We start from the raw sequence: 23,765 nt of genomic DNA, 5'->3' as shown, positions 1-23,765 counted from the left end.
ATCATATCAGGGGCACAGTCTCCTCATGTAAATGGTGGCACTTTCTCTGCAGCAGCCAATTAATACATACTTACCGACATTTGAAGTCTTCTGTCCGGGAGAAGACTCCGGGGTCTATTCATGGAGTAGTGAAAAGCCCTTTATCAGTTATAATAGGGCTTTTCACTGCTCCGTCCTATTCACAGAAGGGGTTACCCAGTGGTGCCCCAGCTCTGTATCAGGATCGCTTCCCCATACATAGTATGGGGAGAGTGAATTATAGAAGCATTCTATGAATCACTCGCCCCATACTCTACATTATTTTTTTCTCCATCTCAGGATGGCGTAATGTGCCTCCTGAGGGGAGAATAGCAGAGAAGACAGCTGACCCGGCATATGCCAGGTCACCTCACTCTGCTGACTGGTTGGTGCCTCCACTGCCAGCTCGCTCTGCGCTTACCCCGCCGTCGCTGTCCTGAGTGACCCAGCATATGCTGGGTCACCTCTGCTTCACTGCCCAGTACCTCTGCTGCCGGCGGCGCATATGCCGGGTCGCTTCAGACTTCTGATTACCTGGTGTCCCACCGACTCTCCAACGGTGGAACTGCCCGGCACACGCTTTACCCCAGTGCCCCCCTAAAAACCCACGTCACTGACAACGATGAGAAAACAGCCTTGCCGGACCACATTTTATCACATTGCTTCACAACACAGATAAGGGTACATGAATTGCTACTTAGCTAAGCAATAGATCGCATTGAACTGATGCGATTTATAGTGAAAAGTAGCAATACTGTAGTGCACATCTTCATGAATAGACATCCTTAGATGCAGGTGGGCAGTGATGGGGGCTGAGCTGGATGATCATGTCATTAAGTCCTGCTCCCTCGCGTCGAAAATGCCAGGAATCATGGACATTTGAATAGGGACAGAGCCAAAATGATGTGATTATAGTTGCATCATTAAGCCCTGTCCCCTCCTGACGGATCGCAGAATCACGGTAAGATTCTCCCCATTTTGCCTACTTCACTAGGAAGTGGGCAGAATGAGGGAGAAGTGACTACTCTTCCGGGGGTGCGGGGGTCTACTCGAAAATTCGGGAAGCTCCCGCAGGTCTCGTGAGAGTAGGTAAGTATGAATAGCACACGAGTATCTGCAGCTAGTTTTATTGAGCAGAACAAAAATAAGCAAAACATAAAAATAAATCCTGGCCTGTCACAGGCCTTTTCATCATCACTTAATTTATACAAAAGCAGGTGAAAAAGTAAAATTTTCACATAATTTTGTATAATTTAAGTGTCAGGGCTATTCATCATTCATGTAACGCAGGAGATATCACAGAAATCTCCTGGTTACAAATGTGCATTCATAATTTCCACAGTCCCCATACTATAGTAGAGCAGTCCTTCTGTGAGTTGGGGCCAGGAGAGGGCACAGCAGCAATGGCCAGCTGGGTCAGGCACGGCAGGGGTCCTACACTGGGCAGCTGGTGTGACCGGGGGAGGGCCAAGTCTCCGGCAGCAGCTTAGCCGAGTAGGTCCCCCACACAGCAGTGGCGGTGGCGGGTGGCCTACTCGATGCATCAGGTCTTAGCGGGTGGGGGGGCGCACACTCTCTGGCGCCCGCGGTGGGGGAACCTACACTGTGCATGCAGCAGGTCTCAGCAGGGGGGGGCAGGCCGCACAGTCTCCAGCAACCACAGGGGCAGCTTTACAAGGATGGGGCGGTGGGGGTGACAGAAACCGGCAGGTGCAGACAGGTGGGGGGGCTCAGTCTCTCTTCGCAGCCTGTCTTCAAGCTTGAAGACAGGCAGTGAAAACTGAAGAGGGACAGGAGAAAAGTCTTTCAGTTCCAAAAAACTGCATCATAGCAACAGCAGTTTTTCGTAATTGATAGTTTAGGGCAGGAGGCATGATGAATGCCTCCTAAACTGTGCTTGAATCGCAGCGAGTTCAAACCATAATCACAAGTGATAATTATGTTTTGATGAATAGCCCCAAAGAAACAGAACTTAAAGACAGCACCTACATTCAGTGGGATGTAATCAAAATGTCAATATCATAATGTCAACATTTGGTGTGTGCAGAATGTCGACGTTCTCAGTGTCTACAAGTGAAACGCCAACATTCTGCACAGTCTGGCAGCAAAGGGTTAGGCTTCTGGAGGGAAGGTTAGGGATTGGCTGTGGGAGGAGAGGTTAGGTTAAAGTAATAGGGTTAGGGGATAGGCATACTCTCCACCGCAAGTGTTGCTGGATTGACCAGTAGTCCCCATCAGATTTCCGCCAAACCCGAAAAACATCTCTGGAGTCGCCGGGCCTGCTGCACTAAGTAAGTCAGTGCTTGACCATCAGGGACATTTTATTGACATTATAATCATGTCGCCATTTCATCAGTGTTGACATGATGACTGTCGACCGGGTATATGGTGACATTGCAAGAATGTTGACATGCTACATGTTGATATTATGGGCAGGTTGACCTTTCGTCGACATGATGAATGTCTATAAAATATACCACACCCCGGGATGTAGTTTAAATCCCAGCTGTCGGGATGCCGGCATTCAGAATGTCACCGGAATCCTGACACCAGTTAGAATCCCAGCACCAGCATCCCGACCGTCAGCATCCCAATGATAAGTAGTGGGGTTAGGGGGAGGGTTAGGCACTAGGGGGAGAGGTTTAGGGTTAGGCACTGGGGGAGAGAGTCAGGTTAGGGGTAGGGTTAGGAAACTTACCGACAAGTGTCTGTATGCTAACCCTGTCGGGGTGCCAGCACCAGGATTCTGACTGCCGGGATCCCAACCCCACACCCCATATAAATGTTCAGAGTGGAGATCCATCACCAGTTTATTTGCATCTGCTGTGGAACGCATTAGCCTCTATCCCTGTGTCACATCTTCAGCACTTCAAAGTCCATGTGTCAGTTGATTCATGCTGTTCTGACTGTAAATGGACAGGTAACTGACTGTAATATAGGTAAAGTATCCACTCAGCATTTAGCAAGTTAGTGTTAAGGCTCAATACAGATATTGAAATGAATCAGTAAAAAATGATATATACATATTATGACAGGCATGCATGCAAGATGTCAATATATAGCTAAGTGACTGTCATCTCAATCTAACAACACTTTTCCAGGTGGCCAGTGGACTAATGATTGCTGTAGGACTGTATGCTAAACTCTGCAAAGAGACAGGTGAGTATACGTGGCTGATTGATCATTTATTATGTTAATAAAATACATAGCATGCAGTATGCTGTGAATAAAAATAAGGACCCTTTTTATCCCAGTTTATACGCACAGTATAGTCCATATGCCCTCGATAGCTTGTGTATAGTGTTTAAGATGGCTGTGCTTATGGTCATGCATGAAATTAATCTGTGCAATGGACATTTTAGATCTAGTGGTGGTACTGAAGCAAAAATAATTAATTATTTCTAAAAGCTCAAATGTTACATTTGTACTTTACTTTAACCCCTTCATTAATTTAAACCTTTCCAATATTTGTCTAAAATTAGTCATTATAGTAAGTGAACATGTAGACTTTTCTTTTTGTCTTGTAACATTGTGACTGGGGTTTGTGTAAAAAGGTATCCAGATGGAAGATCGTCATCATTTAGATTGACAGTCACTAGGTCAACACCAGATGGTCGACAAGTAATATGCCGATATATTGTAAATAGTCAACTGACAAATGGTCGACAATGCGAAATTTGGAAAAACGGGTGTTGGCCATTTTTTTGTGTCGATAATCTGCTATGTCGACCATTTCAGTCAACCTTGTGTCCCCATCGACCTTTTGACCATGTCGACCTATTACCTGTCTACCATCTGGTGTCCACCTACTGACTGTCAATTTAAACATTGATAATCTATTGCATCACACCCATGTAAATATTTGTGTTCCCATGTGAACTGTGTCTGGAGTGTGCTAAAAATGTCCCATCAAGGATATAGGCCACCTGACCTCTACTGCGCGTGCAGAAATAAACTTTTTGGGTGGGTTGCTACTTAACTGATCTAGAAGCCACCATAATATTGCCCACTGGCCTTCTCCATCTCGTTAAGCTCATTTAAATATTATTTTTTGCATAAAGAGGTCATACAAGGTTAAGCAAGGAACCTCACAATCCTCCCATCTGTTCCCATCAAAAGTAGAAAAAAAAAACCCTGCTTTTCGCAGACGCTATACCAGTCTGCTAATCTATGTACAAACAAGCACAGAAAATTAAACGTGTGCTGCTATAAAATAACACTTGCTTTATTGGTTTGCATACTGTATTTACTGCTCTGTAAAAGATACACACACTGGCCATGCACTGCATGACAATTGTGCACCCCAGCCAACTTGGTAAATCCTCCTACAGAACAGCTCCCTTAGAAACCTATGGGGGCTGCTTTGCGGTCCGAGTACGGCAGACATAGCAGATATCTTACGTGGTCACTCCGTGGTAAATCTGCGAAATCCTTAATATTTGCGGATATTCCGCAAATATAAATTGATAAATGGACCCCATAATAACAAAACATCTGACCACACTACATTTTACCATATACAGTATTTAGCAGAACCTCTAGAAAATTGGGAATAATATCCAACTCAATGGATCTTAACATTCTACAATCATAATGAACTATGAATTTGTTAGAGAACTAAATTATAGTCAAATGTATTTCATATACTATTGAAAATGTGAACTGACACATAGGGGTCAATACATTTAGATTTAGGTGCAAATTGTGAGTAGCGTGTTTGTTTCATGAAACTCGCAGACTTCTCACGAATGCGCGCACCCAAGAATTCTCTAATCCAATTAAAAATGCCTATTTGCGGTACTTGTAGCAGAGGTTTGTGAATTGTCTGCCAAATGTGATGTGGTAGAAGTGCATGAAAAAGTGGGCAGACCATCCTAGACCCCCCAAAATGTATAAGTTTCTTAGCAGGACTATATAGAAGACTGTTTGGGGGTATTAGGAAAGTACTGAAGGTTTTTAATTGGTGTCAAATGGCTGATTTGTGCTTTTTTAAATGCAAAAAAATTATAAAAAGCTAACTTTTTTGTTAAATCTCAAACTAATTAAACGAAAAAAAAAGTAGGAAAAAAAAAAAGGTAATTTTGGAATACTTTGAGGGCACTTTAAAAAAAATTGTAAAAAAAAAATTGTTTTTCAATTTAAAAATATTGTAATTAAATTTTGGGGCGCCTAAGCAAAAGTTTTTTTTGGGAAAAAATGTTTTCCCCAATAAAATTTGATTTTTGGACTAATTAAGCTAATTGGAAACTTCCAATTGCCCAATTAGTCATTCGGGGTCATGTCCAAGGGGTTCAGCACAGTATCCATATATTTTAACCTTAAAATAAATCCTCCTCCTCCTCTTTTTGTATCTCTAAAGTGAATTTTAAATAAAATTTCAAAATCCACCTGCTTCAAGCACCTGCAATCCTAAAAACACCTGCCCCATCCACACAGCCCCACCAAGAAACATTTTGCTATCTTTTTATCCTTGTCCCCCAACTTTTTCATTTTCGCCCCAAAAATTATGTGTCTTTTGGGGTGTTCTGAGGTAAATTTTTTTTTTTGCTTATTTGTCCTTTGGAGGGGGGGGGGGCAGGGGTTGTCCAAAGGGTTCTGAATCAATTCCCCACATTTGCACCCCAAAATAGAGATTTTGCACTTTTTTCCGCCTGCCATTCATTGGAGAAACTTTGCTGCCTGTTTTAGTGCATTGAGTTTCCGCTTATGTGAAAACGTCCTGGAATGAGATTTGGACATGAGAAGCAAACAGGCGAGAAGCGGCAATAGGCTAAACTTTTTCGCCAATTCCGTTTTTTCCCATCTAATTTAATCCGGCCCTTAGACACACCAAGTTTATTTTATCAATATTACTTTTAGCATTATTACAATTCTAGGTATAATCTGTAAAATATTTTCTACACAAATTCTATGGAACAGAGTCACTGTACATTTTACTTTAAAGGGAATTAATCATCACAATATCCTAAAAAATATTTTAAAATTGAGAATACTCATATTGTGAACATTAAAATTATTATTATTCTAGGTTTAATTTTTTTGATAAGAAACAATAATGACCCATAATTCTTAAAACTACAATTTTACAGTTTGCTCTGCTCTTGTTGTTCTTTTCTTTTTTTGGAAGTATTGAATTAGAGCTAAATGTAAATACGTGCAAGAGCAGCATGCTAATGCTGCCCATCCATTACACGATGCGGGGGATGACGGCACGATTATGACGCCGTCATCTCGCGCGGGGTGAACTGCATACACTGAACGTTCAGACATTCAGTGTATGCAGATCAATCATTCCTGAACATGGCAACCTGACGGCGGTCGTCAGGTTGACCGTCATGTTCGGGTGATGACTGATGTTAAAAACGACCAGCGGGCGTGTGCATCGCTGGTCGTTTTTAACCTTTTACTGCCCGATTTGTGGGTGATTACCAAGTGATGGAGCGATAACGACCGTCGTTATCGCTCCATCGCTAGGTTTAATCGCCTAGTGGATGGGCAGCTTAAGATGAGCGGTCTCCATCTAAATAATCAGTTTTGCTCCTCAATCAGTAAAATTCAAAGTAAACAAATAGAAATCTTACATTGAGGGGAGCTCTTCTGTAATGTAATTGTAATGATATAAATCTTTAAAAAAATAAATAAATAATGAGTTGCTGGATTAAATTAAAGTAACACAAGTTTATGAGATGGTGGTAGAGTCAATGGATTGACACCAGTGTAAGTAATATTGTTGTCTACATCACTGAAATATTTATGCTATTATAAGTAGTAGCAACCAAATCATACTCTAGCACCACATAGACGTGTACACAGTGACATCCAGGCTGTATGCTAATGGATATTTGTAAGTAATTCCTTATTGTTTGTCAGGTGTTGTAGAATCCCTTACAGCGGACCCTGCCATCATATTAATCGTGGTGGGAACACTCATGTGTGTCATAACCTTTCTTGGATGTATGGGAGCCTTGAGAGACTTGCGCTTACTGCTTAAAATTGTAAGTAGGATCTCGATCTCAATTACTGGCTATATTACTGATTGTATTGTACTTCCGATAAACTCATCAAGGTGGACCCATGAGACCTTCGGGATGCCGAAGCCGGGATTTTGACAGGTATTCTATGCGCCAGCATCCCGCATGTCGGGATACTGGACATATCCCCTGCAGAACACATGGTTGAAGGTCAATACACATTTGGGGAAAAATCCTTTTTCATCCCCGTACATCCCCTTATGGGGTAATCCCTGTTTTCCCCCTTCACTTGACATTCCTCTTTTTAAAATGTGGAATCAAAAGGGAATCATGTCCATCAAAGATGTATTTGATCCGGGTGGCAATTTGCTCTCCTTTGTACAATTACAGGATAAATATGACATCCCTCGTACACAATTTTTTATGTTTCTACAAGTACGTCATTTCATTCAATCCTTAGATAATCCTTTATGGATCTCAGTTAACACAGATACAATGGGTCGCATTCTACTCTTATGTCGCTCAACCAAATTCAGAATAGCTCATTTATATAAATACCTGATTGAAATTCCTATACATGCTTGGGCACCAGTTGCGGAAGCTTGGCACACAGAGATACCCGAATTATGTGACTTGGAGCCATTTGTTGCGAATCTGGATCGTGTTTTACCCTGCCTTAAGTCAGCGAGACTTCAAGAAATTCATCTTAGAATTTTAAATCGTACATATATGTCCCCGGCCCAACTGAGACATTTTGTGCCACTGGAGGAGGGAAATTGTGTGAAATGTGACTGCTCTAATGCCTCTCTCTCGCATAACCTCTGGTACTGCAGAAAGATCCATAGATTTTGGAATAAAATTTTGTGTTATCTAAATAATACAATACATCTTAAATTGTCCAAAAATGCGGCAGCTCTTATTTTCGCAGAATTTTCAATATGGGAGGCTGAGTCCTCCTTGGGCCCATGGAAACCTGCTCTGAGAGTCATGGTTACAGTAGCTAAACAACTTATCCTTAATTACTGGATCTCAAAATCAGCACCTACACTAATGGAATGGAAAATTGCGCTGCTGGAGGTAATTTATGCGGAGAGACGTATGGCTATCTTTAACATCGAAAGAGGGGTACGGATTTTTTCAAAAAAATGGGAACCATACATACAATGTTTACCGGTCCAGATTCGGAATAACATATGGAAAGTCTTTGATCACACGGAATGGTTTATGCTAAGAAATATCACTTAAAATGCCCCTATTGTTGCTATTTATATGTAGCTCTCTGTGAATCCCCCCAGACAAGGTATCTCTCACCTTTTGTCAGTGATTCCCCCTCTATTTCACCTTTCTTTCTTCTTCTGTTTCTTTTATCATTTTATTCTAACTCTCCCCCTTTTTCTAATATAATTCTACATTGATGTAGATTATATTGACGCAACGATTGACTGATATACCGAAGTTGATGTGATAATTGGTTAACTCAAAATTCAATCGCTGCTTACACTGGCTCTATAAGTTGCATAGTTTGAGTGACATTGATTGTATATTTACTTGCATTTCTATACGGTGTACTATATCGATTTTTTTTTATACAGTATTTGTAATTTTGTAATTTTCTACATTATATTATATTCAAGTACTTTGTTTCTTTGTACTTTGACATAATTTCAATCTATATTTGTACTATTTTCCAAAAAAGTTTGAAAAGATTAACAGTAGTTTGTATATTGTTTGTTCCAAGAAACAGACTAGTCGTTTATCAGATAATTTTATTTTCTTTAATTCTTGGATTGTGCAATGTATAATTGTTTTATTGCTGTTCAATAAAAAGATATTTAAAAAAAAAAAAAAAAAAAAGATAGGAGTTACAGATACTATAGATAGGAGCTACAGTTATTATAGATAGGAGTTACAGATACTATAGATAGGAGCTACAGATATAGATAGGAGTTACAGATACTATAGATAGGAGTTACAGATACTATAGATAGGAGTTACAGATACTATAGATAGGAGCTACAGATACTATAGATAGGAGCTACAGATACTATAGATAGGAGCTACAGATATAGATAGGAGTTACAGATACTATAGATAGGAGCTACAGTTATTAAAGATAGGAGTTACAGATACTATAGATAGGAGTTACAGATACTATAGATAGGAGTTACAGATACTATAGATAGGAGTTACAGATACTATAGATAGGAGTTACAGATACTATAGATAGGAGTTACAGATACTATAGATAGGAGTTACAGATACTATAGATAGGAGTTACAGATACTATAGATAGGAGTTACAGATACTATAGATAGGAGTTACAGATACTATAGATAGGAGTTACAGATACTATAGATAGGAGTTACAGATACTATAGATAGGAGTTACAGATACTATAGATAGGAGTTACAGATACTATAGATAGGAGTTACAGATACTATAGATAGGAGTTACAGATACTATAGATAGGAGTTACAGATACTATAGATAGGAGTTACAGATACTATAGATAGGAGTTACAGATACTATAGATAGGAGTTACAGATACTATAGATAGGAGCTACAGATACTATAGATAGGAGCTACAGATACTATAGATAGGAGCTACAGATACTATAGATAGGAGTTACAGATACTATAGATAGGAGTTACAGATACTATAGATAGGAGCTACAGATATAGATAGGAGTTACAGATACTATAGATAGGAGCTACAGTTATTAGATATAGGAGTTACAGATACTATAGATAGGAGCTACAGATATAGATAGGAGTTACAGATACTATAGATAGGAGCTACAGTTATTAAAGATAGGAGTTACAGATACTATAGATAGGAGTTACAGATACTATAGATAGGAGTTACAGATACTATAGATAGGAGTTACAGATACTATAGATAGGAGTTACAGATACTATAGATAGGAGTTACAGATACTATAGATAGGAGCTACAGTTATTATAGATAGGAGCTACAGATATAGATAGGAGTTACAGATACTATAGATAGGAGCTACAGATATAGATAGGAGTTACAGATACTATAGATAGGAGCTACAGTTATTATAGATAGGAGTTACAGATACTATAGATAGGAGTCAGATACTATAGATAGGAGCTACAGATATAGATAGGAGTTACAGATATAGATAGGAGTTACAGATATAGATAGGAGTTACAGATATAGATAGGAGTTACAGATATAGATAGGAGTTACAGATATAGATAGGAGTTACAGATATAGATAGGAGTTACAGATACTATAGATAGGAGCTACAGTTATTATAGATAGGAGTTACAGATACTATAGATAGGAGCTACAGTTACTATAGATAGGAGCTACAGATATAGATAGGAGTTACAGATACTATAGATAGGAGCTACAGTTATTAAAGATAGGAGTTACAGATACTATAGATAGGAGCTACAGATATAGATAGGAGTTACAGATACTATAGATAGGAGCTACAGTTATTATAGATAGGAGCTACAGATATAGATAGGAGTTACAGATACTATAGATAGGAGCTACAGATATAGATAGGAGTTACAGATACTATAGATAGGAGCTACAGATATAGATAGGAGTTACAGATACTATAGATAGGTGCTACAGATACTATAGATAGGTGCTACAGTTATTAAAGATAGGAGTTACAGATACTATAGATAGGAGCTACAGATATAGATAGGAGTTACAGATATAGATAGGAGCTACAGTTATTATAGATAGGAGTTACAGATATAGATAGGAGTTACAGATACTATAGATAGGAGCTACAGATATAGATAGGAGTTACAGATACTATAGATAGGTGCTACAGTTATTAAAGATAGGAGTTACAGATACTATAGATAGGTGCTACAGTTATTAAAGATAGGAGTTACAGATACTATAGATAGGAGCTACAGATATAGATAGGAGTTACAGATACTATAGATAGGAGCTACAGTTATTATAGATAGGAGTTACAGATATAGATAGGAGTTACAGATACTATAGATAGGAGCTACAGTTATTAAAGATAGGAGTTACAGATACTATAGATAGGAGCTACAGATATAGATAGGAGTTACAGATACTATAGATAGGAGCTACAGATATAGATAGGAGTTACAGATACTATAGATAGGTGCTACAGATACTATAGATAGGTGCTACAGTTATTAAAGATAGGAGTTACAGATACTATAGATAGGAGCTACAGATATAGATAGGAGTTACAGATACTATAGATAGGAGCTACAGTTATTATAGATAGGAGTTACAGATATAGATAGGAGTTACAGATACTATAGATAGGAGCTACAGATATAGATAGGAGTTACAGATACTATAGATAGGTGCTACAGTTATTAAAGATAGGAGTTACAGATACTATAGATAGGAGCTACAGATATAGATAGGAGTTACAGATACTATAGATAGGAGCTACAGTTATTATAGATAGGAGTTACAGATATAGATAGGAGTTACAGATACTATAGATAGGAGTTACAGATACTATAGATAGGAGCTACAGTTATTATAGATAGGAGTTACAGATACTATAGATAGGAGCTACAGTTATTATAGATAGGAGCTACAGATATAGATAGGAGTTACAGATACTATAGATAGGAGCTACAGTTATTATAGATAGGAGTTACAGATACTATAGATAGGAGCTACAGATATAGATAGGAGTTACAGATACTATAGATAGGAGCTACAGATATAGATAGGAGCTACAGATACTATAGATAGGAGCTACAGTTATTAAAGATAGGAGCTACAGTTATTAAAGATAGGAGTTACAGATACTATAGATAGGAGCTACAGATATAGATAGGAGTTACAGATACTATAGATAGGAGCTACAGATACTATAGATAGGAGCTACAGATACTATAGATAGGAGCTACAGATACTATAGATAGGAGCTACAGATACTATAGATAGGAGCTACAGATACTATAGATAGGAGCTACAGATACTATAGATAGGAGCTACAGATACTATAGATAGGAGCTACAGATACTATAGATAGGAGCTACAGATACTATAGATAGGAGCTACAGATACTATAGATAGGAGCTACAGATACTATAGATAGGAGCTACAGATACTATAGATAGGAGCTACAGATACTATAGATAGGAGCTACAGATACTATAGATAGGAGCTACAGATACTATAGATAGGAGCTACAGATACTATAGATAGGAGCTACAGATACTATAGATAGGAGCTACAGATACTATAGATAGGAGCTACAGATACTATAGATAGGAGCTACAGATATAGATAGGAGTTACAGATACTATAGATAGGAGCTACAGATATAGATAGGAGCTACAGTTATTATAGATAGGAGCTACAGTTATTATAGATAGGAGTTACAGATATAGATAGGAGTTACAGATACTATAGATAGGTGCTACAGATACTATAGATAGGTGCTACAGATACTATAGATAGGAGTTACAGATACTATAGATAGGTGCTACAGATACTATAGATAGGAGTTACAGATACTATAGATAGGAGCTACAGATACTATAGATAGGAGCTACAGTTATTATAGATAGGAGTTACAGATACTATAGATAGGAGCTACAGATACTATAGATAGGAGCTACAGTTATTATAGATAGGAGTTACAGATACTATAGATAGGAGCTACAGTTATTATAGATAGGAGTTACAGATACTATAGATAGGAGCTACAGTTATTATAGATAGGAGCTACAGGTATAGATAGGAGCTACAGATATAGATAGGAGTTACAGATACTATAGATAGGAGCTACAGATATAGATAGGAGTTACAGATACTATAGATAGGAGCTACAGTTATTATAGATAGGAGCTACAGTTATTAAAGATAGGAGTTACAGATACTATAGATAGGAGCTACAGTTATTAAAGATAGGAGTTACAGATACTATAGATAGGAGCTACAGTTATTAAAGATAGGAGTTACAGATACTATAGATAGGAGCTACAGTTATTAAAGATAGGAGTTACAGATACTATAGATAGGAGTTACAGATACTATAGATAGGAGCTACAGTTATTATAGATAGGAGCTACAGTTATTAAAGATAGGAGTTACAGATACTATAGATAGGAGCTACAGATATAGATAGGAGTTACAGATATTATAGATAGGTGCTAAAGATACTATAGATAGGTGCTACAGATACTCAGATACACAATTTAAGAAGATTTGCTACAAAATACATCCACAAAATTGCCTGCAGTGTGTATTTTTAGTACAGAGAAGTCAGAAACCAGGAGGCTGGGAATAGTATAGGACAAAAAACCTACTTCCAGGGCCAGGAAAAAATAAGAACAATCTGGCGATCAGGGACAGATAGGAAGTACCAGGAGTGAGATTTTGGTAAAACATAAAACAAAATTCTACTTAAATCATGCAGAAAAGAACATGGTGGTTAAATTTTCTGCTACTCAGGTGGCAGGAAAACATTAAAAAAATCCTTACCTTATACAGACCCTCCAACATGACCCTTTCCATTCATTGGAAATTGCTCTGCTCCTGGGCTTCCTTCTTAATTTATGATCTATTAACTAGTTCAACACAGGTGTCTGCAATCATTAATTAGGTGGGGAGTCCAGGAGCAGAGGATTTTGTACCAGGTGGAAGGGGTCATGTTGGAGGGTAGGCCTTATATATGGCATTAGCGAAAAACTGCATAGACAGATGGCTTTCATCTAATCAGGATTACCTAGGTGGCTGCTGGTTGGAATGAAAATCCTGCATCCCTGCATGTTTGCTCCCACATGTTGAAAAATGTCAAAAAACGGTAATTCCAACTAGTTGGGAAAATCAAACATGTTTGATTTTTCCCAACTAAACGTTCATGTGACCGATATGTAGGTGCACACTGTCTGGCAGTGCCCGCCTACTTTTGTCACAGTCACCTTTTGCAGCAAGCGGTCTCCTGTCATAAAAGCCAGCAGCAGCATACCCCGTGTCACATGTGCCGCAGCAGCAGGTCGCCTGTCATTATCACCAGCTGCTGCAACAACAGTAACCCAGATTTAATGGACCTGTGTCAGGTGGGGCAGGAGGCAGCTGGAACATGTTGTCCATCTCCCTGCCTGCAGCAGTGGTGGATCCATGGGGGTATCACAACCTCTGGTCAGTGATCAGGTGCCAGACACCTTCCACAAATGATAGTCTCCTGGGGTGTACCTGCCAGGTTTGCTGCGGGCTGCGGAAGCTACAGCGGGCGGGCGGCAATGTTAGACTGTAACCTGGTCAGGTCACCGCAGAACAGCAGCACATTTGATATACAAATTATTAGAATAATACAAAAAAGATATTTATAACTTATAAAAATCTTCTTTGTTTATTGTAATCATTTTTACAGTTAACCCTTACCCATAACTCTTTATTATGTTGCCCTGTCCCTTTCTATGCTCCCTTAACTATCCTGCAACTGTACTGCACCTCAGACCCCCCCCAGTACAAGCAGTACTGCACATCCCTATGACATATCACTGCACCCTAACCTCACCCACCTCCTCTTGACCTCTCTATCACTGCAACCTAACCAAACCCACCTCCTCCTGACCTCTTTCTCTATACCCTAACCTCACCCATCTCCTCCTGACCACTCTCTCTCTCTGTGCCCCAGCCTCACCCACCTCCTGTAGCAGAGTTGCAGACAGTGAATGAGCAGAGCCACCTCCATGTTATTCAAAATATGCAGACGTGGGCAGACACTGTCCACCTACTTCTGTGACATCACAAGTTGAAGAGAAGTTGGCTGGTCTGATGAAAAAGTTGGTTAAGTGTGTGGGGCAGAGTTTTAATCAGACAGACAAGTTAGACGGTTCGTCAGTTAGATGGTTGGTGGAAAGTTGGTCTGGTGTATGGCCAGCATTACTTTTTACCAAATCTGAATCATGCCCATTAAATGGATCATGGGCCTGAATCACTACGAGTTGCTATTGCGATCGCAGCTGCGATTACGCACTGAGATTTGCTGCGAAGATATGCTAATGACTGCAATCGCAAAGCCTTCTCACAGCGATGCCCACTACCGCTATCTCATATCCGTAATACCTTGCAGTCCTGCGTATACGTTGGTAACATCGTGTAACACCGGCTCCTCACACACATTTACAGCAGGTCTGACCTTACTCAGAAATTGCTAACCTCATCCCAAGCTGCGTATGCCGTTGCAGTGGCTAATTTATGCACGCCCATACAACGGCGTTCGAACGGACAGGCACACCTGAGTTTCTCCGACCACTGCCACGTCACCACCCCCAAACGCTGACCTCCCACCACTCACTTTGTTATAGCTTTCTTTCTGCGTGAGTGATCACAGAGCGATCGCAATGCTAACTCACGCACACACGCACTGCGATACATACGCATGCGCGTTAAGCACCATCGACCGATCTGCACATGCTGTCGCTGTTGCGATCTGTGATGAATCAGGCCCCATGTTTGTCATAGTGTTACTGGCATTTTGTTATTTCCAGTAGGATATTGGCCTTAAGGTGCATACAAACGTAACAAGTTTGTAACCAACGATTATCTGTCAGTTTATCTGTCAGATTTTCCCTTGAAAAGTGAACGATTTTTTGAAGTGTACTGAACGATTTTTACAACAATGACCAAAAAATGTTCCTTCTCTTAATAAAAATCGTTATGTTGGACAGTCTGAAATGAACTACAAACTACAAACAAGAGCGCGCTTGAACGATTCTCGTTCATTCTTATAACTCAGAAACTGAACGATTTTTTGACCGACTGAACGATAACAACGTCATTATAGTTAAATCGTTCAAAAAATCGTTACGTGTGTACGCACCTTTACTTTGCATGTACATTTATGTTCCTAACTACCTTACTTACTTGTGGTTGGAAAATGCTAAATTAAAATCTTTAAGAAATGGAATTAATTAAACATTTGTTGATCAAAGCTCATTTGGCTGTTTTTTCATTTTACAGTTTGCCAGCATGCTAGTCCTAGTCATGTTTCTTCAATTTGTGGCAGCTGTTATTGGTTTTATTTTCTCAGGAATGGTAAGTACTTAACTTGTGATACCGCATACAAGTGCACATTCTGAAATGGACTATGGCGAATTTGGATAAAATAAAAAGCTAGAGCACAATTCCTCGTTAAGGGGCATATTTATTATTTATTAACATTATTTTACCTAAAATAATGTGAAAAGGGGCTCACTGTGATCAACTGTGTGGTCTAATACCCCTTTTACACCGGAGCTAAAACCCGGGTTATTGCAGGGTTAACCCGGGCAGCTCCCTGGTGTAAAAGGGGTGAGGGTTGGATCGCCGGGTCGAGTGACCCAGCAATCCAACCCAGGTAAATAGCAGGGTTTAACACGGGCCCGTGAAACCCTGCTGTGTGTACGGCGCATTCCGGGTCTTGATGACTTGGAGTGCGCCACAACTATTCGGCCGATTGGTCCGGCTTCAGTGGCGCTTGGAGATGACGTCATCTTCAAGCGTCCACTTTCACGCCAGAAAAGCCGGGTCTATGCAGACCCGACTGCAGTATGAGTGGTGCCGACTCGGGAATATCCCGAGTCGCCGCCAGCTAAATTCCGGGTCTGATCCGGATAGGAACCCTGGGCCTGATTCAGAGCCGGATGCTATTTGCGCTCGCTCGTTCAGAAAAAGGGGCCGGATATTTAAATAGAGCGCTTGCTCTTTGCCGTCTGTTGACACCTCTATGTCTGATCGAGCGAACGAAACATGTGCTCGCTTTTTTTAAAAAAACGCCCCCTGGCCGCTCGCATCATACGTCATCTCCGCTATTTATTAGATTAATCGAGTACATTGAAAGGCGTATGAACTGCTCGCAGTGCTTGTGGTAGGATTTTCCTACCGCAATCATGCGAGCAGTTCAGGCTAAAAGACAACCAAGAGACGTGATCGATGACACTCCCTTACTAATTATGCACTCCCATTAAACGCCCGTTTTGACCGTTTGACACGCCTGCGTTCGGATCTCCACTCCCCATTTTCAAGCACCTTCCCTTGTTACCACCCACAAACGCCTCATTCTGTCACTCAAATTAGCAGGCATTCGCTATTTTGCGAGCACACAATTTCCGACCGCAATCATTGGTTCACGCATGCGTATTACAACCCATACGCATGCGCAGTTGTGCGAACGAGCGGCCGTTTACAAGCGGCTCTGAATCAGGCCCCCTGTTCCAACTCCGGGTCAGACCCATAATTTAAGTGGAAAAGAGGTATAAGTAAACAACAAGCTGATTACTGTGGGGGTTTCTGAGGTGTCGGGCGTTTGGACGCAGTATCCGGCAGGTGTATGCGCAGATACATCTCCCTGTATTTTTTTTGTAAATACAGAGAAAAGTGTGCTGACGGGATTCGCAGGGACAGAGGGGGTCATTCAGACCCGCTCGCGAGCGCAGGACGCTCGCAAGCGGGTCGATGTTACCCCAATGCGCATGCGCATGACGGAGGGAGCTCCGTCGTGCGCATGCGCGAGACCCGGACAGCGACAGCCAAACTCCGGGTCTCGCACCAAAGGGGGCGTGCTGTCGATGGTGACTGACAGCACGCCCCCTTTGGTGGGCGTGCCTGCCAGACGGAGGCATTCCCATGGGAACGCCTACCGTCTGGGTCCGGCCCCACTGACATCACTAGTGATGTCAGTGGGAGTGATTTTGGCTCTGATAGAGCCAAAATCACTCCAGGGCTTGTGGTCACCGAGACCCTACCACAGGGTCTCGTCGCAAGCCTGATGGTCGCGATGGTCTCGACCATCGCGACCATCTTTTTGGCCGCTCGCATATGCTGTGGGTGGTCACCCACAGCTATGCGTGCGGCCAGGAGGCCGCTCCATTTTTAGGTAGGAGGGCACTGATTCAGAGCGAGCGCTCTGGTCAGAGCGTCCGGCTCTGAATCAGGCCCAGAGCTTTATCACAAGCTCAATCCCTGTATGCGGATGTTGGTACATCCATGTGATATTTCCTAAATTCGAAATGCGAATTTAGGGCCTGATTCAGAGCCGGACGCTCTGACCAGAGTGCTCGCTCTGAATCAGGGCCGGGCTACCTAAAATTGGAGCGGTCACTTGGACGCTCGCATAGCTGTGGGTTACCACCCACAGCTATAGCGAGCGCCCAAAAAGATGGTCGCGATGGTCAAGACCATCGCGACCATCGGGCTTGCGACGAGACCCTGCGGTAGGGTCTCGTGGCCGCAAGCCCTGGAGTGCTTTTGGCTCTATCAGAGGCAAACGCACTCCCAATGACATCACTAGTGATGTCAGTGGGGCCGGACCCAGACGGTAGGCGTTCCCATGGGAAGGCCTCCGTCTGGCAGCCACGCCCACCAAAGGGGGCGTGCTGTCACTCACCATCGACAGCACGCCCCCTTTGGTGCGAGACCCCGAGCGACGGCTTCCTCGTCGCTCGCCAGGTCTCGCGCATGCGCATGACGGAGCTCCCTCCATTGTGCGCATGTGCATTTGGTTACCATCGACCCGCTTGCGAGCGTCCTGCGCTCGCGAGCGGGTCTGAATGAGACCCTTAGTCGAAAAATACCATACCTCAACTGCATTTTAAATGCGGATTGTAATAAATAGGGGCCTAAGGGTCTATTCAGCAATGGTTTTTTATACTTAAAAAATGCGGAAACTATAATTTCCGCATTTTTTAAGTATTTCCACTATTCAGAAATGGGATAATGGAGAAGATAACACAGTTATCTTCTCCATTGATTCCCATATCGCAGAGTACCACACTCTAGGGATCAAGCAATTGCTCTCTACAGTGCTTTAATGCTTTTTGCTATTCAGCAAAGCAAAAAGTGTTAAATTACTCTAAAAATATTTACTTTATATAACGCCATCTCAGAATGGCTTTATATGAAGAATATCCTTAAATATCCTGAAAACTGAAGGGACAGAGGGATATTTTCCCATAAATCCAGCCTGTCCAAACTGTCTAAATTGATTGAAATGAGGGCCTGATTCAGACCCGCTTGCGAGCGCTGAGCGCTCGCAAGCGGGTCGATGTTGGACAAGTGCGCATGCGCACGAGGGTGCCGGCTCCATCGTGCGCATGCGCGAGACCCGCATAGCGACTGGCAAGCCGTCGCTATGGGTCTCGCTACAAAGGGGGCGTGCTGTCGATGTTGAGTGACAGCACGTCCCCTTTGGTGGGCATGCCAGGGGCGTGGCTGCCCAGACGGAGGCGTTCCCATGGGAACACCTGCCGTCTGGGGCCGGCCCCACCGATATCACAAATAATGTCAGTGGGAGTGCTTTTGGCTCTGATAGACCCAAAAACACTCCAGGGCTTGCGGCAGACGAGACCCTACCACAAGGGACTCGTCGCAAGCCCGATGGTCGCGATGGTCTTGACCATCGCGACCATCTTTTTGGCCGCTCGCTATAGCCGCTCTAAAAAAAGAGAGGGAGGACACTGATTCAGAGCGAGCGCTTTTATATTTAAAATGTATATATACATTTTAAATAAAAGCACATAAATATAAATGTATACAGACTAATATAAAGCCTGTCTACACATTTCAATCAATTTAGACAGTTTTGACAGGCTGGAGTTGAACTTGCCCTTAGCGGTCACCACAAAGCAGGAGCAGAGACTATTCCTAAGTGCATGACTGAGTCTGCGCAGAAGAAGAAAAAGCAGGTATTGTTTTTGGAATCCTATAAACAATGTCTTCTGTAACATCGCATGGACAGAGTGTTACCGCAACCGCTGCGCCTGCGTACAAAAATGCTGAATAGCAGCCATAAAATGTAATGATTCATAAAAATGGTGGCGATGTTGCCTGATAATATTCAGGGCAACATCGTCACTCTTGATGAATAGAGCCCTAAGTCTCAGTGGTTCTCACTTTACTAAAACTTTACTGAAGTTAGTTTTACATTGGAGGAATTGTTAATATTACTTGTACTTGCAGGTTTTAGAAAAGGCCACTTCTGTAATGTCGCGGGCGATTATTCATTATCGAGAAGATTTGGATTTGCAAAACTTTATTGATTATATCCAAAAAAAGGTAAGATGATATGATTAAGACAATAAAAGAGCATCTAAGACCAAACTATAGTTCTATCAGAATCATGTTTCTGTTCCTCTTTAGACTATATAACATGTAGCAAATATTATGTAGTAGGTAGCACTAATGTTCTTGAATCTCACTGTAATCCATAAATAATGGCGATTTTATTAAAATTGGTTGTCGCTACTGTATAACAAGATAATATGTAATTATATGTCTCAGTTATTTTTCGGATACCATACTGGATTTAATGGACACTATTCTTTTGTAAAAGTATTTACCAACCTAAAGGGGCAGTCCATACAAGAATGAAAATCATAACCAATATCCACCTTTCTACATTTTGAGCATTTAATTATAAGTGATAGATTGATGAAATAGATTTTATGATCAGACCAGGATTTGCACTGGCAAGGTTGAGGCCTGGGGGTAAATTTACTAAGAATCGAGATTGGTCGAGATGCCAATCTCAGGAGAGTTTAGGCATGATTTTCATTTCGCAAATTTACTAAAGGCAAAGTCGGTTGAGTTAGAGAGAGATTTCTCTCTTCTCACTTGTAAAACACGGGTGAGATAGCTAACTCGAATCAACTCCCCATCTGGCCAACTTGGAAGTACTTTTCACCTAAAAGATACATCTCTCAAATTTACCAAGAATCGGAATGACAAGCTCGGGTGAGATGACAGCAAACGCTCTGTGAAACTGACTTTTCAAACTCTCCACCTCCTGAGCTGCGAGTTTGACAGAAACATACACAAATCATTGTGATTTGTGTATGTTTCTGCCTGTAAATAGTTCAAATAGGGTTAATTTTTTTTTTAAATGATGCAGGGTCCCCCCAAAAGCATAACTAGCCCCGGACTTGTCAGCCACTCCTGGTTCCGAAAATTGCGGGGAACAAAATGAGTAGGGTTCCACCGTAGTTTAGGAACCAGCACCAGGCTGCAGGGCCAGTGCTGGTTATAATAAATATAGGGGGAAAAAATGTATAGGGATCCCCCTATATTTAAAACCAGCACCGGACCCAAACCGACCGGGGTGTAATGTCACAGCCAGGAGACCCTATAACCGGGTCTCCGGGGCCAAACTATTCTCACTCTAAGCCAGTCAGGCCAAGCCGAGTATCTCAGGGGTGGTGGGGACCCCACAAGAAGGGGTCCCCCCTCTCCTGAAACCCCAGGCTTGGTTTGAAGCCCGGGGCTCTACCCCACATGCCTGGGCTGTGGGTACGGGGGTAATAAAGTATAAAAGAGAAGTAAACTATTGTATTTTACAGTGGAACTACAGGTGCCAGCATGCCTGCCCTTTGGCACTTGTGGAACTACAAGTGCCAGCAGGCAACCGGCACCCGTACAACCACTGTAAAATAAATAGTTAAATAAAGACACAACACACACACACACTGTATATAGTACAAGTTTATTGCACACATACCTCAATCACACATACTTGCCTGTACCTGAACCCTACTCTTTTTGTTCCCCGTAATTTTTGGAATCAGGACTGGCTGACCGGGGCTGGTTATGCTTCTGGGGGGGGACCCTAAATCTTTTTTTCTTACTAAATTGAACCCTTCTTTTACAAGTTTTACACACAAGCAAACTTCACATATCTCACTGATATGTGCAGGATGCTAGCTCGGAGAGATTTGCAGAGAGAATATACTGCAATCTCGGGTGAGCAATCTCATGTTCAATTGCAACTCGGGGGAGATATCTCGATCTGCTTCACCATCGGCCATTTGACTTTCAGCTAAACTCAGTAAATTTGAAGATGAAAAACAGGAAAATCACCCGAGATACGGCGATGCAAATCGAGGTTCAAAAAAACTAAACTTGACCAATCTAGATTCTTAGTAAATTTACCCCCTGGGATCTAATGAGCCCCTTAGTCATGAAGTACCACTCACAGAGTAGCTTTGTATTGCTGTAATGCGATTAACTATTTTTTCTGCCTTAAGGCTCAACTTCTGTGTATGCAGTATGAATGTTACAGCTATGTTCTTGCATGCCTCCGGTGACAGCATTAAGCATTTCAACACTTTTATCAGGAAGTATATGAGTGAATTCTTACAACACAGATAAATGTAGCCCACATTCTTCTGACTTACCTGCAGACAGCTGACTGATAATGAGCTCCTGCTGTGACTCATTATCTGTTCTTCACACAAGCCCTCTAGGTCTTTATAAAGCATTCACTACAGGCTTGCTTTGTCCATTTTGTGAATTGTCCTACTCTCCACCTACCAGTTTCCATTTTAGTTTGTATTGTGCAGAACTTCTTGTTATTTTATACTCGTCCTTTAACTTTGATCCTTTTCTTTTCAGTCATCATAATGTAGACTGTATGCCATAGTACTGCTTGTTTCTAGTATTTCATGTTCATAGGGCGTGATTCAGCATGGATCGCTATTGTGATCGCAGCTGAATTACGCACGCAGTTCTGCTGCAATAGTATGCTAATGTTTGCAACTGCTCAGCCAGTATAGAGACGCCTACTACCGCTTCCTCACATTCGTAAGACCTTGCAGTCATGCGTATGCATCAGTAACATTGAACCATCATGCAGAATTACAGCAGCTCTGACCTGTCTCAGAAATTGCAAGTCTTGTCGCACAAAGTGAGTAAACAAGCTGCGTATACCGTTGCAGTGGCTAATTTATGCACGCCCATGCAACGGCCTTCAAACGGACTGGCACCCCTGCGTTTCTCCTACCACTTCCCCCAAACACTGACGCCCCGTCACTCACTCTGTGCTGGCTTTCTATCTGCGTGCGTAATCACAATGCTAACTTGCACACGCACACTGCAGTGCATACGCATGCACAGTACACACCATCGGTTAATCTGCGTACGCTGTTGCAATTGCGATCCCTGCTGAATCAGGCCCATAGTCTGTTCTATTACGTATATATGCAACAATCATCTGTCCTGAACATGCATCTGGTTTTCTAGCCCCAGTTCTTATCTGGCCTTATATTTCTTGTTTCTGGGTATCCTGCTATCATATTTGGGTTTTGACGTTAACCGGCATACTTCTGGTTTAGTCCTGTTAGTAGAACTCGGCAAACACAAACATGGGCAATGTACACAATCAAGCGCAACAACACTTGTAACTGAGGAGGTGTAACTGTGCTGTAATGGGGCCTTCTCACATAGACAAAGTTCAGTGATGGTGTATCAATGCAACTGTGGGACAAACAGAATTAGACAAAAGCATAAATATTTTCATGCACCAAGAATAGGTTGAAGCAAGCGTGCACCGATGATGATGACAGGTTGCTAATCAAGTGTACAAATAGGGGAAGGTGGACAGCAAAACTGCGTACAACTCTGTATATATAGGCAAATATATACATTTATTCCATGCACGAAAAACAGTAGCATATATAGGCCCTCATTCAGAGCCGTACGCTCTGAGCAGAGCGCACGCTCTGAATGAGGGCCGTCCTCCATAACTATGGAGCGTCCCCCTGGACGCTCGTATAGCTGTGGGTCACCACCCACAGCCTATACGAGCGTGCAGTTTGATGGCCGCGATGGTCTTGACCATCGCGACCATCGAAACTGCGAGCCGGAGCCTGCGGTTGAGGTTTTCAACCGCAAGGCCCGGAGGGATTTTGGCTCTATCAGAGCCAAAATCACTCCCACTGACATCACTAGTGATGTCAGTGGGCCGGCTTCTGACGGTAGGCGTTCCCTTGGGAACGCCCCCGTCAGGGAGGCAC

The 23,765-nt window shown here is 41.9% G+C and overlaps 1 protein-coding gene across 1 annotated transcript in view; it reads left to right on the top strand.

Moving 5' to 3' along the window:
• The window catches only part of LOC148517644 (tetraspanin-33-like), a 51,715-nt gene that overhangs the window by 6,910 nt on the left and 21,040 nt on the right, over positions 1-23,765 (top strand). The window contains exons 2-5 of the mRNA XM_088478483.1: positions 3,120-3,177; positions 6,889-7,013; positions 15,964-16,038; positions 19,939-20,034. Of these exons, the coding sequence (XP_088334609.1) occupies positions 3,135-3,177; positions 6,889-7,013; positions 15,964-16,038; positions 19,939-20,034 (339 nt within the window). The 5' untranslated portion in view covers positions 3,120-3,134. The remainder of the gene's footprint in view (positions 1-3,119; positions 3,178-6,888; positions 7,014-15,963; positions 16,039-19,938; positions 20,035-23,765) is intronic.

Source organism: Taudactylus pleione, unplaced genomic scaffold, assembly GCF_031769625.1.
Source record: "Taudactylus pleione unplaced genomic scaffold, aTauple2 ptg000214l, whole genome shotgun sequence".
NCBI classification, from domain to species: Eukaryota; Metazoa; Chordata; class Amphibia; order Anura; family Myobatrachidae; genus Taudactylus; species Taudactylus pleione.
The sequence above is the reverse complement of the archived record's forward strand: the minus strand, read 5'-3'. Positions and strand labels throughout refer to the sequence as shown.